Source organism: Haliotis rubra, unplaced genomic scaffold (assembly GCF_003918875.1).
Source record: "Haliotis rubra isolate DU_JTF1 unplaced genomic scaffold, ASM391887v1 Scf258, whole genome shotgun sequence".
Classification (NCBI taxonomy): Eukaryota; Metazoa; Mollusca; class Gastropoda; order Lepetellida; family Haliotidae; genus Haliotis; species Haliotis rubra.
In genome coordinates, this window is record NW_025766647.1 from 932476 (window position 1) to 945722 (window position 13247).

Genomic DNA, 13247 nt, shown 5'->3' on the forward strand with positions numbered 1-13247 from the left:
CAGAGGCTATCGCTCTCGGATCTGGGAATTGTGAGCAAAACACCAGAGTCTGGTTCGTCATCCCAGAGGCAAACAGATCCACCTGGAACGACCCGAACAACTGGGAGACAATCCCGAATATCTCCCGGTCGAGTAACCACTCGTGAGGGGCTAGAATATGACGTGAGAGCGCATCTGCATGAACGTGTCCACCCCTGGGAGATAAACAGGCATAAGCTGTATGCTGAACTGATCGCACCACAGTAGAAACTGCCACCCCTCCTAAAAGAGTGACGGAGACACCGTACCGCCCTGCTTCAGGATGTAGGACATCGCCGTTTGGTTGTCCATTTCTAGACGAACCACACGGTTCCGAACCTGCTCCACGAAGCGTTCAAACACCAACCGGACTGCTCTCAATTCTAGCACATTGATGTGCAGGGTCGCCTCGTTCTCGGACCAAAGGCCGGGAGCTGTGAGGTCTCCCAGGACGCTCATGATGACTGCACTCATCATCTGGCTTGCGCACGACCGTATGGCGTCGCGTGCCAAATGTGAGTGCACCTCCGTTAGCTGATTCGCGAACGTGGATGGCGGCACGACGTCGTCCATGCCCCCCTGGTCCACCAGCTTCCTCCACAAAAGTAGGACAGTCTCCCATTCAAACTCTAAAACCTCTTTGTTTCTTATGCACATAAGTACCTCTTTGATTGGCATTCTAGAAGTTGGGTAGATGAAGAATGAGGACTATTTTTATGGATATACAACTTCTTTATACTGTATAGGTGACGTTTCGACATAGATTCTAGTGCTTGCTTGACAACGACATTAGAATCTATGTCGAAACGTCGCCTATACAGAATAAAGAAGTTGTATATATATCAATAAAAATAGTCCTCATTCTTCACATAAGTACCTGTTTTTGTTGAGGCATATTGTGATGCTGATGTTCCAAGACAACGTACGGCACCTGTGACCAGAAAAAGTCAACAGTTAAATGGCTAAAACAATGCAAAACGTTTTAACTTAAAGCAAAATATTCATGCAACATCAACCTATTTGTCACTGGTATCGCTACCTTCCTGCCAATGATAAATTCTCAAGACACACAATTCACTGAGCCTTTCTTAATTAATCAATTCATTCGGTTTTTTAAATAAAAGTTACTTGTACATGGTAAAAACAAATTTGAAGTAATCTGAATAATGCTTCAAATCAGATACCAAAAACAAATTTCTCTTCTGTCATGCAACAAAACAGTAAATGACGCCTTGTCATTCTGCTTTGAACATTACCCTAAAATTACGCAACTACCACAGAGACACACTTATGCGCGTTCTTTGACTTATCCTAAAAGAAACCTGCTAAGAAAACGATAAAGCACCATTTGAAAAACCTACAAGAACTGCCACCAGACTTTGTCAGGGAAAACACTTTCTGCATTGCCGCCGCCATGCTGAAACTGTGGACTTTGAACGGTCATGTGACCTTGTGTTTATCGACAACAAAAATCGTTTAATCAATAAAAACGAACACTTTGAGTATACTCTGTGTATTGGTATTTTATATATAGTTGCACATGATGAACATCGGAAGATGACAAATGCAATTAATGTAAATAATTGCGAAAAACCCAAACGTGAATTTGCGTTACTAGACGAGGAAATACAGGAGTACAAAGTTCAGCCGGCTCCTCTGGAAAATGGCCGGCATGAGAGTTGTTGGGGCTGCGAGGCAGTTAATCCGTGCAGGAGGGCTAGCGTTTCGGGGTAACTGTTCTCTTACAGCGCAAAGTTATTAACTCTGAGATGTTGTCATCTTTTGTGTGCATTTAGATTTATTTGCCAATGTCCCTCACTTTCCAATTTATAAAGTTAAAATTTACTTTGCACTGTTCTGTTGCAGACGATGCTTTCGCTATGGTTGACTATTTTGTGTGGTTTTTAGTCTAGTTTTTGAATAAAGTGCATTTTCATCACTTTATTGCTTTTATCTTAAAAGAGTACCATATTTGTTGTGAAGTCACATTTTCTCTTTATGGCAAAGCATAGGTCAGGAGCAAGAAGGTGAAACTGACAGGTGAGCATGTGGACTTTGAACTATGGAGGTTGTTTTGCCAGTCAGGAGTCAAGAGGTTAACAAGGCGATTTGTCAACATCAGATGTTACAATGATTTGAATATAAGAATGAAGAGATTAACAAACACATTTCTGTATTAGCCTGTAATGACAGTGATATTTTTGTACCAATATAAACTGTTCAGACCTGCATGATCATGAATGGAAATATCACTTTTCTACACCTTCGAACAAATATGTCATCACTTTCATGGTGGGGACATATATTATAATTTATAGTGTATCATGTAATGTTAATATAATGAAAAGAGGACCTTTGCTCTTTTCTCACCTTGATCAGTCTGGTGATTGCTTTGTATCAGTAAGTACCTTTGAGGTCAGGATAGATACAAAAAGTATTCATCATCTTTCTATCATGGAGTAATATTTTCAACAAAACTTCATTATCAGTTGTTACCACTACAAGAGATATATTACGATTCAGATATTAGGGAAATATAAACACAGAATATTAGCTTAGAAAAAGCCAACAGTCTAAAGTAATAAAAACTCATCTTACAGACATACTATTCAAAAAGGTATAAATTATGACTACATAGTCTAAAAGGTGTTTCTAGATAAATCCTAGCCTAAGGTAATAAGGACCCGTCTCTTAGACACAGCAAGACCAAGGCCATGTCTACACTGTTAAACAAATTGCCTTAATTTATTTTATAAAGAAAACATGTCATCACCAATATTAGAATAACATTTAACATTGCAAACAAACTGCTTTCTGTGTAAGCACTGTAATCCATGCAGTTAAACAATCTGTATCAGAGTGATCTGATATTGCATCCATTTGACATGGTCATTTAGACATCCTTGTAGCTATTATTCATACATGTTGATTTTTGAAGGGATTTTTAAAAGGTGAAAGTTACTGAGAATCTTTTATCCATAAAATTGACCAAATTAGTGACTTTGATACACTGAAAATATCAGTGAAGGTTTTAGTTTCAGGAGTGAACATTTCATATCATGGTAAGGGCAACATTCCATCAATTCTTGAGTCATTTCTATCAATGTACATATCACAATGATATGTGATTCACGTAGTTCATTACTAATAGACCTGAAACATTTTTAACTTATTCAACATCACTTACTTTTTCCATCTTGTAATGAGATCATGTTATGTTCTCAAGTGACATCTCACTTTTTGCCTCTTGGACACAATGTTTAATGCAAAATATTTTTGACAATGTTACCAAATGCTTTAGTCTAAATCTAAAAGTTATACATTAGTCACATGCTTGAATTAGACCGATCACAATCCTGTGAAAAAAGCATCATTAGAATCCAATTTGTATGAGGTATTTTTTGGTAGTGTCACATGTTACTGTTATTGGGAAATAGGTAACCATATATGTTATCTTAAAATCAGACAGACAGACAGACAGTTTTATTCAGTAAAAGGCCACTGGCCCATAATACAGTCAAATGCATGATCACACATCACATGAATGGTACACAATGATTTATAAAAATGTTCTGCTCTTAATTCTAATTTGTACATTATATAAAAAATAAAGAAACATTCTTAATCACATCGACATTAGCAGATTGCATAATATGTATAAAGTTGTTTATCGTCGGAGGCTGACTTAAATATTTCACAATATATTTCTCTTGAATATCAGAGAAACATTCACAAATATACAAAATATGCCACTTATCTTCAACAACATTAACACCTTTGGATTTACAAAATAAACAAAATCTTGCATTAGAAGCAATATTTTCATATCTCCCAGTCTCTATCGCTAAATTAAAGTTTCCACATCTAAATTTTGAAAGGGCAGATCTCAAATTTAAATAAATATTACAATTTAAGTATTTTTCTACATCTAACAGAGTTTTATATGGACAATAATAAACAGTTTTATGTGAATTTTCAATGGAAGAATACCAGGATTGCTTTAAATTATCGGTCAGTCTTTGTTTAAAAGAAACATAAAATACTTAACATCACCAATATCCTGACTGACCCATGCATAGCCAAAACCATAAGTAAATAAAATATGTTTAACATTAGATGCCCAAGTTACACGTCCAACATCATCTAATGATTCAGCATTTTGTAACAGTGTTTTGGGAGTCTGTTTGGGGGTAAGTACAATAAATGACACCAATATTTGATAACCTAACCTATTTGATGATATTTGATATACAATTTGTAAAGGGAGTCTACCACTTTCTCCAAGTACCACATTATTATCCCCCACGAAGCGTGGGATATAGTATAAGGCTCCGTCCGTCCGTACATACGAATTGGAAAATCTTAAGAACCGTTTTCTAGATTCTTTTCATATTTGGTACCTAGGTTCATCAAGAAAAGTCCATTTCAGGTTTGGTGACCTTGACCTTCATTTCAAGGTCTCAAGGGGACTTTCACGTTTTACCTGCATGTTAAGCTATCTCAAGAACTGTTCACTGGATTGTCTTCATATTTGAAACCAAGCTTTATCTAGGGAAGGGTGCAGGGCCCAGTCAATTTTGGTGACCTTCACTTAATTTTCAAGGTCACAGAGACACTTTGAAGATTTCAGCATATTAACCTGCAGGTTATGCTTGTCAGCGAGATACCTCACGAACCATTCACTGGAGTTTCTTCATATTTGACACCAAGCTTCATCCAGGGAAGGCGCAGGGCCCAGTCGATTTTGGTGACCTTCACTTAAATTTCAAGGTCACAGCGACACTTTGAAGATCTCAGCATGTTAACCTGAATTGTCAGCAAGATATTTCAAGAACGGTTCACTGGATTTTCTTCAGACTTTCAAGACTTCCCTTAAATGTTTTTCAATAAGCAATTTCTTTAGTACTATTTTTGCATATTTCATACACTATGACATTCATGTCAAGGTCAAAGTCAGTCTTGAAAATATGTGTGTGTTTGAACACCTAAAGAGCAAGATATCAAGAGAGGTTGACTGGTCATGTTTTTGTTGACAGTTAACTTAAACTTTTATTACTTTATAAGTTTGATTTGATAATTTGCGGGGGGATTATGTCACCTTAGTGACAATGCTTGTTACAAGTTGAATTACCAACTTTTAAGAATTACTTACAAAATTTAATTTGTACAGACTCTATGAGTTTACAATAACTGGTGCCCCAAACTTCAGCTCCATAACATAATATAGGTGAGATCATACAATCAAATATTTTAAACAAATCTTTACAATTGACACAACCGATTTTTCTTGGGAAGTTATTTACAGAAAATAATGCCTTATTGGCCTGAGAAACAAGACCTGTCTGGGCTTTACACCATACAAGTTTTGGTGTAAATACAAGTCCTAAATATTTATGAAAAGATACAGATTCAATTTGTTTACCATTGTAATACCATTTTTCATAATCTCTTAGAGGCCCACCATTTCTAAAAACAAGAATCTTAGTCTTTTTAAGATTTACTGTCATACCAGTGAGTTTACAAAATTTCTCAAGAACATTAATCTTTTTCTGTAATTGGTTACATGTATCAGACAGTGCCGAGACATCATCAGCAAACATAAGTGAACATACATATTAACATCTGATGAAACAGTTACACCTGTACCACCCTCCAGTTCCATTAAAGTACATAACTTGTTAATGAAGATAATAAATAATTGAGGGCTTAAAACACATCCCTGACGGGTACCAATATTGCAAAAAAACATTTAGACAAACCTTTTGATGTTCTAACACAAGCTGATAAATTCTGATACATTGTTTTTACAACATTAAATATTTTACTACATATACCAACTTCAGAGAGGGACTGAAGTAAAACGTCATGCCTAATAGTGTCAAAGACTTTGGAAAAATCAATAAAAACACAGTAAAACCTACCCTTCTTTGTACAAGAATATTTCTGAATTAAAGCCTGGAGGAAAATATATGATCAGTTGTAGAATAATTAGCTCTAAAACCTGCTTGGGACTCACTAATAATTTCATTAATATCGCACCATTTCTGAAGGCGTTTATTCAAAATAGAAGTAAATATTTTACAAATAGAGTCAATGAGGGATATACCTCTATAATTATTTGGGTCATCTTTACAGCCAGATTTAAATAAAGGACATATTATGCTCTTACTGCAGCTTTTAGGGAAATTGCAACTGTCAAATATTTCATTAAAAATGGAAGTAAGAAAGGGTACAATATAATTACTAGAAGCTTTAAGAAATTCTCCAGCTACACCATCTGGTCCTGGTGACATATTAGTAGAAATATTCATAACATGAAACAAAACTTCTTGTTGAGTAATTGCTGCATTAAGTAATGGCATATCACAATTGGAATGAGACTTAACAACATTTAGAACATATGTTTCAAAGTAAGGACAAAAAGTGATTGAACCACTGTTGACAAGAAATAGAGGCAGATATGTTACTAGACATTTTATACTGTTTGAGTAATTTCCAAAACTGCTTAAGATCATTGCTGGCTTCAACAAGTTTCTGTCTCTGTATATGCATGTAATTATCTCTCTTGATACTGAATGTATTTTTTGGTAGTGTCACATGTTACTGTTATTGGGAAATAGGTAACTATGTTATCTTAAAATCTTTTTAGAATATATTTCTGATTGCATAAAACTAAACTTTAAAAAGAATTGTTATGAAAATACATGTACTTTTATATCTTACAATTGGCAAACAATCCTAAACGTTACACGTATATTTATACACCCCCATCTCCATCTCCCCAAAACCCAACAAAAACCCAAACCAAAACAACAACAAAACAAACAAAACCCTGTAAGTTGTAATTAAGCCTTCAATGAATACACTATTAGGTAAGTCCGATTTGTTTTTAGAATATTAAGTAATAGTAATAGTCCATTTATATCCATGCACACTGTTTGTTCAAAGTAACTATAAATACTTTGTTTAATATGAAGAAATTGATATAACAAACACAATGTTTAATTGCTTAAGCTGCAATGTTTTAATGCTATTTTCTCTAAATGAATTAAGCAATACATTGCTAACATTGCTGCTAAAAGCCTAAAGACAGTTCCATATGGGGCCATGGCAAATTAACAAAGGTTATGCTACTGCAATCTCTTTGATCTATTCAGTTTTAAGTATCTCACAGGGATTTTCCTTGAGTCCTGTATCTGAGGGTCCCTGGGACTCATACTCTGAAGTTTCAGGGGTCCTGGACAACAAAATGGTGGCTCCAGACACTTAGATATTGTTAGTAATACTGTTATTGTATTGTGTATCAAATGATACCATAACCCAGCTAGTAGCAAACTCAGCGATAACTTATTGTTACTTGATTGGAATTTTTTACAAAAGTATTTGGACTTTTTCTGCGTCCCTGTGGATGCACTAATAAATTTCATTGTGTCCATTGTCAATTTTATGCGTAGAGGATGCAGGAATTTACATCCTGTAAATCCCTGCCTCACTTAGATAAACATCAAACTGGTTCCAAGAAAAACAGGCTCTAATATATTCATAATTATTTGATTCTAGATGCCTTGAGTTCTGAATTGAATCATGAAAGGATATGATTTTGATTCACCGAATAAACGAGTGACTTGTAACAGGACTAGCTGTAATTGTATTTTTTACATATTGTGATGCAAAGAGCTTTCATATTTATGAACAGTAGGATTAGACCTTTGAGATCGCATATTATGATATCGCATATTATGATATCGCATGTCATGTTGTAGCTAGTAGAAGTGTTCTGACATAGTTGAAGCAATCTATAACATTTTCTCAAATTCGAAACACAGACGACTTTGGCACTAGGGCTGTACAATATTACCGGTAAACTGGTATATACCGGTACAGTATCTCGCGATACAATTATTGCGAATTGGTTCAGATTCTGCAATATATTGGGTCATCCAAAGTTAGCTCCATTTGAATTATTTGCCCTTGATTTCCATAGCAACAAAATGTACCCTAAAAGTGCCAAATATACCTGTGTTTCTTTTCTGTTTCATGTAACATTTTACAAGTGCAAGTGTCTTTATAAGTGGCTCCAAAAGTGCCAAATGTTCTACCAAATGCTGTAGGTTTGGGGGTTTAAATGGTTTCATATGTGACGTTTTGGAGGAATTAAGTGGCCTCAAATGGACCAATCTTTCAAGAAAAGCAAGATTTATGGACGTCAACTTCTTGTGAATAACACAACGTTTCGGAGTGTATGGTTGCTCCTCCATCAGGTCATGAATATTTACAATAAAAAGGTTGACAATATAAATCTTGCTTTCCTTATGCATTCCTCTTCTAAATGCCCTTAGAGATTTGACAAGTCTTTTATTTGGACTTATAAGTAGAGCTACTGGCTCTGAGTGACCATTTCACAATTCACGTTATTTTGTTATTTTTGTTTTGTTTCATAATGGGACATATGTTATCAATTTATGATAAAGGCCAAAGTCTTATAAATCCTGTAGGACTGTATATTAATGACATTCTAGGGTCTTAGTTATTGGAGGTCACATGAGATTGTATGCTCAAGTAGTTCACCTAAATCATGTTTTTGTTTCATTTTACAACAGTTCATGTTAACACATGTTTATATTGGAGTTGAATCTGAATGAATCACTGACAAACAGTAACAATAATGACATACTGCATTGAAGTGCATTCTGTTGAAGCAAACAACACTGATCATGAAAATCATGTTATACTATTACCTTTATCATTATGTTCGCAAAACTTTGTTGCAATACAGTTACTTCAATGAAACATTCCACATTAAGGCTCTATATCATTTATCTGTACACCACTGGCATACACCCATACACAATGGGGACAGCCTGAAAAGTATGGTTTAACAGCAACTAAGAAGATGATGTCAGAGAGCTATTACGAATTTGTGATATACGCACTTGGACAGAAACCTTCCAGTCAATATATCACAATATGTATTGCAATATCTCTTGAATTATTGCAATATATCGGAATATGAGAATTAGGGCAATATCCAGCCCTATTTAGAACTACTGGATTTAGTGTTTGAATCACTTGACGATGGAACATATCTTAGAAGTAGTCAGGGCCTGAAAAAGTGTTCAATTCTTAGAAAATTCTCTTGACTTACAGTCACTGAAAAGTCATAACTGAATATTTCTTGAAGAATCTAGTAAGTTTGTGTTCATGATAGATTAGTCATCACTTTAAAGTAGCAAGTTGCAACATTTTACATTGGATGTGAAGTTGCAAATGCAATTTGTACAGCTTCTAAATAAAACAAAAAAACACAGAGAACCACGTTATATTTATCTGCAAAAACAACCTGAATAGGAATATATGATAAATGACGCTAACCAATTTGTTTGATGATTGCTTGTTGGTAATAAACCAATCATCAATTATTGTGAGATTTCAACCAATTCCCAACACTAGTAGGTATTATGTTTTGTGAGATTTCAACCAATTCCCAACACTGGTAGGTATTATGTTTTGTGAGATTTCAACCAATTCCCAACACTAGTAGGTATTATGTTTTGTGAGATTTCAACCAATTCCCAACACTGGTAGGTATTATGTTTTGTGAGATTTCAACCAATTCCCAACACTAGTAGGTATTATGTTTTGTGAGATTTCAACCAATTCCCAACACTGGTAGGTATTATGTTTTGTGAGATTTCAACCAATTCCCAACACTAGTAGGTATTATGTTTTGTGAGATTTCAACCAATTCCCAACACTAGTAGGTATTATTGTTTTGTGAGATTTCAACCAATTCCCAACACTGGTAGGTATTATGTTTTGTGAGATTTCAACCAATTCCCAACACTAGTAGGTATTATGTTTTGTGAGATTTCAACCAATTCCCAACACTAGTAGGTATTATGTTTTGCATGCTGATATTTTCCTTGGTATCTTTGATTTTCCTCAGTCTCCATAGTTCAGTGTCCAAACATTGGAATGTTAGTATTATTATAATTTCTAGCAAAGCCGGGGATTCATCTGTGAAGATATAAGTAATGTTAAATCAGGCCTGGTACAAATGTAGAACTAAAACCTCCAATAAGACGTCTACCACTGAAATTAATAATTAGCAGGGTTATTTCCCTTCCCGTCATGTGACCCCTTTGTCTGGAGATATGACCACCACAAAACTGAAGCTATCATAGCAATATTGACATGTGAGTGAGAATGTATCACAAATATAGTGAAAGGTGTGTCCAGGAGGACAAAATCTAACTCTGAACAACCATGACACCTGTACCATCCAAAGTGCCTCATTCATTGCATGCTGTTCACTGTTTGATTGGCATTCCAGAAGATAGTAAGTAAGATGTCTGATGGCATTCAATTATATGGAAATTTTGTGGATAATGACTGGTTTAGTGCATTAGCAATGTTTAGATGTAGATTTTAACACCATTTGCTCACTATTATCTGGTTCTTTTATTGTATTAGATAATACTGTTAAAATTTGAGAATACTGATTGTGCTCCTTCTATAGTGAAGTTCCCTTTTCAGGAGACAAGGACTGCAGGCTCCTTTCCACGTCAGCTGTGATGTGTGGTAAGCCATAAGTGATTGAATAGTTCAAACAGAAAGTATTACAACCTAAAGTTATTTATGGTTGTTTGGGTTCTGTTTCCTATCTGCATACGGGCGGTGGGGTAGCCTAGTGGTTAAAGCGTTGGCTCGTCACGCCGAAGACCCGGGTTCGAATCCCCACATGGGTACAATGTGTGAAGCCCATTTCTGGTGTCCCCCGCCGTGATGTTGCTGGAATATTGCTAAAAGCGGCGTAAAACCAAACTCAGTCAGTCAGTCCTATCTGCATACAAACTGAAACCCAGGTGATTGCCGATGTGTAGTTGTCCATCAAGCCATGATGGTAGTATGAGGCCTACTACATTTGTGGTCTGGCATGTAGAGTGTTCTTGTGCCCAGATAGTGGGGAGTGTTGCTCACAGTGTCTGGGGCTGGATTGTCAGGTTGTCCATCAAGCCATGATGGTAGTATGAGGCCTACTACATATGTGGTCAGGCATGTAGAGTGTTCTTGTGCCCAGATAGTGGGGAGTGTTGCTCACAATGTCTGGGGCTGGATTGTCAGGTTGTCCATCAAGCCATGATGGTAGTATGAGGCCTACTACATATGTGGTCAGGCATGTAGAGTGTTCTTGTGCCCAGATAGTTGGGAGTGTTGCTCACAGTGTATGGGGCTGGATTGTCAGGTTGAGCCATGAGTATTTACAGGCTGCCCCCATATAGCTGGAATATTGCTGAGTGTGACTTTAAACAACAAAATGAAAGGAAACTAAAAATGAACCCAAAACGTTATACAGTCTAGCATCGTTGTGTCGAACTTGATAACTTATCTGGAGCCCTGTCGATATCTCGGTTGTCTCGATATACCATCTCGGTCCCGGCAAAATCCTTCATAATTTATCATTATTCAAGCTCTTTTAACAGGATATGGATGTCTCGATATTTCGGATATCTCGATATAATTTCATTGTCCCAACAAGCAAAATTACCCATTTAACTCAATATTTTTTCTTGGTCCCATGAATATGGAGACAACGGTGCTGGACTGTATATACAGTTGATTGTGTCAGCATGGTCAGTAGTTGAGTTGCTCTGACCAAACATGGAAGTTCCTGTCTATCATGGGCTTAAGACTGGTGCAGTGATATCAGTAAGATTCTGGGAAATATAGTGAAGCATATCCCCTGAATTCATGATTTGAACCTATTTAATATATTAATTATTATAATGGACCTGTGTAAATACCTGGGTTGAGGTAGTAACTTGTCTTTTGATTAACATGATTAGATGTCTTCATTCATCAGCAGCAAAATAAGCTGACATTAGTGTATGTATCAACACAATTTTATGTGAGAGTGTAGCATACCTTGTGCTTGGTTCTTTAGCTTAAAGTGTTTTCATGGGATATGCCCTGAGTAACCCAGTCACAGGAACTGGGCATCACAGGAACCATTTGAAATTCACATCATTTTATATTTACAGCTCGGAAACACTTCAAAGTTGATCAGAAGGGCGATGTGGCTGTTGTACGGATTGATAGTCCAAACTCAAAGGTAACTTTTTTTTACAACTGTTTGCATTCACTTTACTGCATTACTTCCTGAGGAATGAGACAGCACTTGAAGATATGATAATCTCTAATATCACTTTAAAGCCATTTTTCTTGAACTATATGATTCTTTTTCATAGAGATCCTGCTTGGGGTGCATATAGGCATTAAAATGTCCATTTTAAATCACTACGACTAACTATATTTTCAACTAAAAATATTTACAAAACAAAAACTATGTTTTGTCTTGTGAGACCACCCTTACAGGGCCCCACGGACCCCTGACGGGCAAGAGCAGGTAACTCTAATCTAAAACCTCATACCTCACTTTCAATGCTGTCATTCTTGTAATCAGACGTGTTTGGTGTCTAACAAGTGTTGGACTTGAATTCCTGTAGTTAGGCTACACACACAATTATTGTCATTTATTGTGTTATTCCGCTGATAATTATATATATTGTTCAGTTGAATTACGCTTCATGGTGCGTGTTTTTCGCAACTTTTTTCTGGTAAGTCATTACATAGTTGCCTTATAATGTTTGTGTCTATATTATGCTAGAAGTTATGGTTGTGTCACCCATGCGTGTTCTTGTTTATTATACATGTGTACACGGCACGCTTTGAGTTAGATTTCCTTTTGCAGTAGGGCTCCGGCCTGGGACAGGGCGACTGCTGTCTCTTGGCCCCGATCAACCATCTGAGCCCTTCATGTTCTGCGTCTGTTGTGCCCTCGGCTACCTCTCTCGATTATGAGAGCCCGGCTGCCGAGGAGCGTGACGAAGTAGATATGGAGGAGGACGAGGGGAGAGAAGGGTCAGAGACGGAGGTCATGTACTCCTTCAGGTCGTCCCTGAGGCAAGTCCGTGAGCGTATTGCGGAAGTGTTGCCCCCTGGTGGCTGTTCCCGTGCAAGAGCCTGACCCCACAGAGTTTTGCCTTCCGGGGGAGGCTTTTGCACCTAGCCGGGTGGCCGAGGTGTGGTTGTGCTTTCTTCCTTGGCTGGTGAGCGAGATAGTAAGCTCTGACTGGTTCCAGTTCCTGCTTCGATCTTCCGGAGATCAGCAAACGCGTTAAGTCTGCTTACCATTCCTTCGAGGAGGTTTACCGGTGTGCGTCTCAAAA

General features: G+C 36.9%; 2 protein-coding genes across 2 annotated transcripts in view; one reads left to right on the forward strand and one right to left on the reverse strand.

Annotated features, from left to right (window-relative positions):
- Positions 1–1505, reverse strand: part of LOC124279912 (trifunctional enzyme subunit beta, mitochondrial-like) — a 33193-nt gene extending 31688 nt beyond the window's left edge. Inside the window, exons 1-2 of the mRNA XM_046715793.1 lie at positions 1380–1505; positions 896–949 (exon numbers count right to left, since the gene is read on the reverse strand). Coding sequence (XP_046571749.1) covers positions 896–949; positions 1380–1434 — 109 coding nt within the window. The 5' untranslated portion in view covers positions 1435–1505. The remainder of the gene's footprint in view (positions 1–895; positions 950–1379) is intronic.
- Positions 1506–1607: 102 nt separating this feature from the next.
- The window catches only part of LOC124279900 (trifunctional enzyme subunit alpha, mitochondrial-like), a 58813-nt gene continuing 47173 nt past the window's right edge, over positions 1608–13247 (forward strand). Inside the window, exons 1-3 of the mRNA XM_046715780.1 lie at positions 1608–1748; positions 10555–10599; positions 12060–12130. Of these exons, the coding sequence (XP_046571736.1) occupies positions 1682–1748; positions 10555–10599; positions 12060–12130 (183 nt within the window). The 5' untranslated portion in view covers positions 1608–1681. The remainder of the gene's footprint in view (positions 1749–10554; positions 10600–12059; positions 12131–13247) is intronic.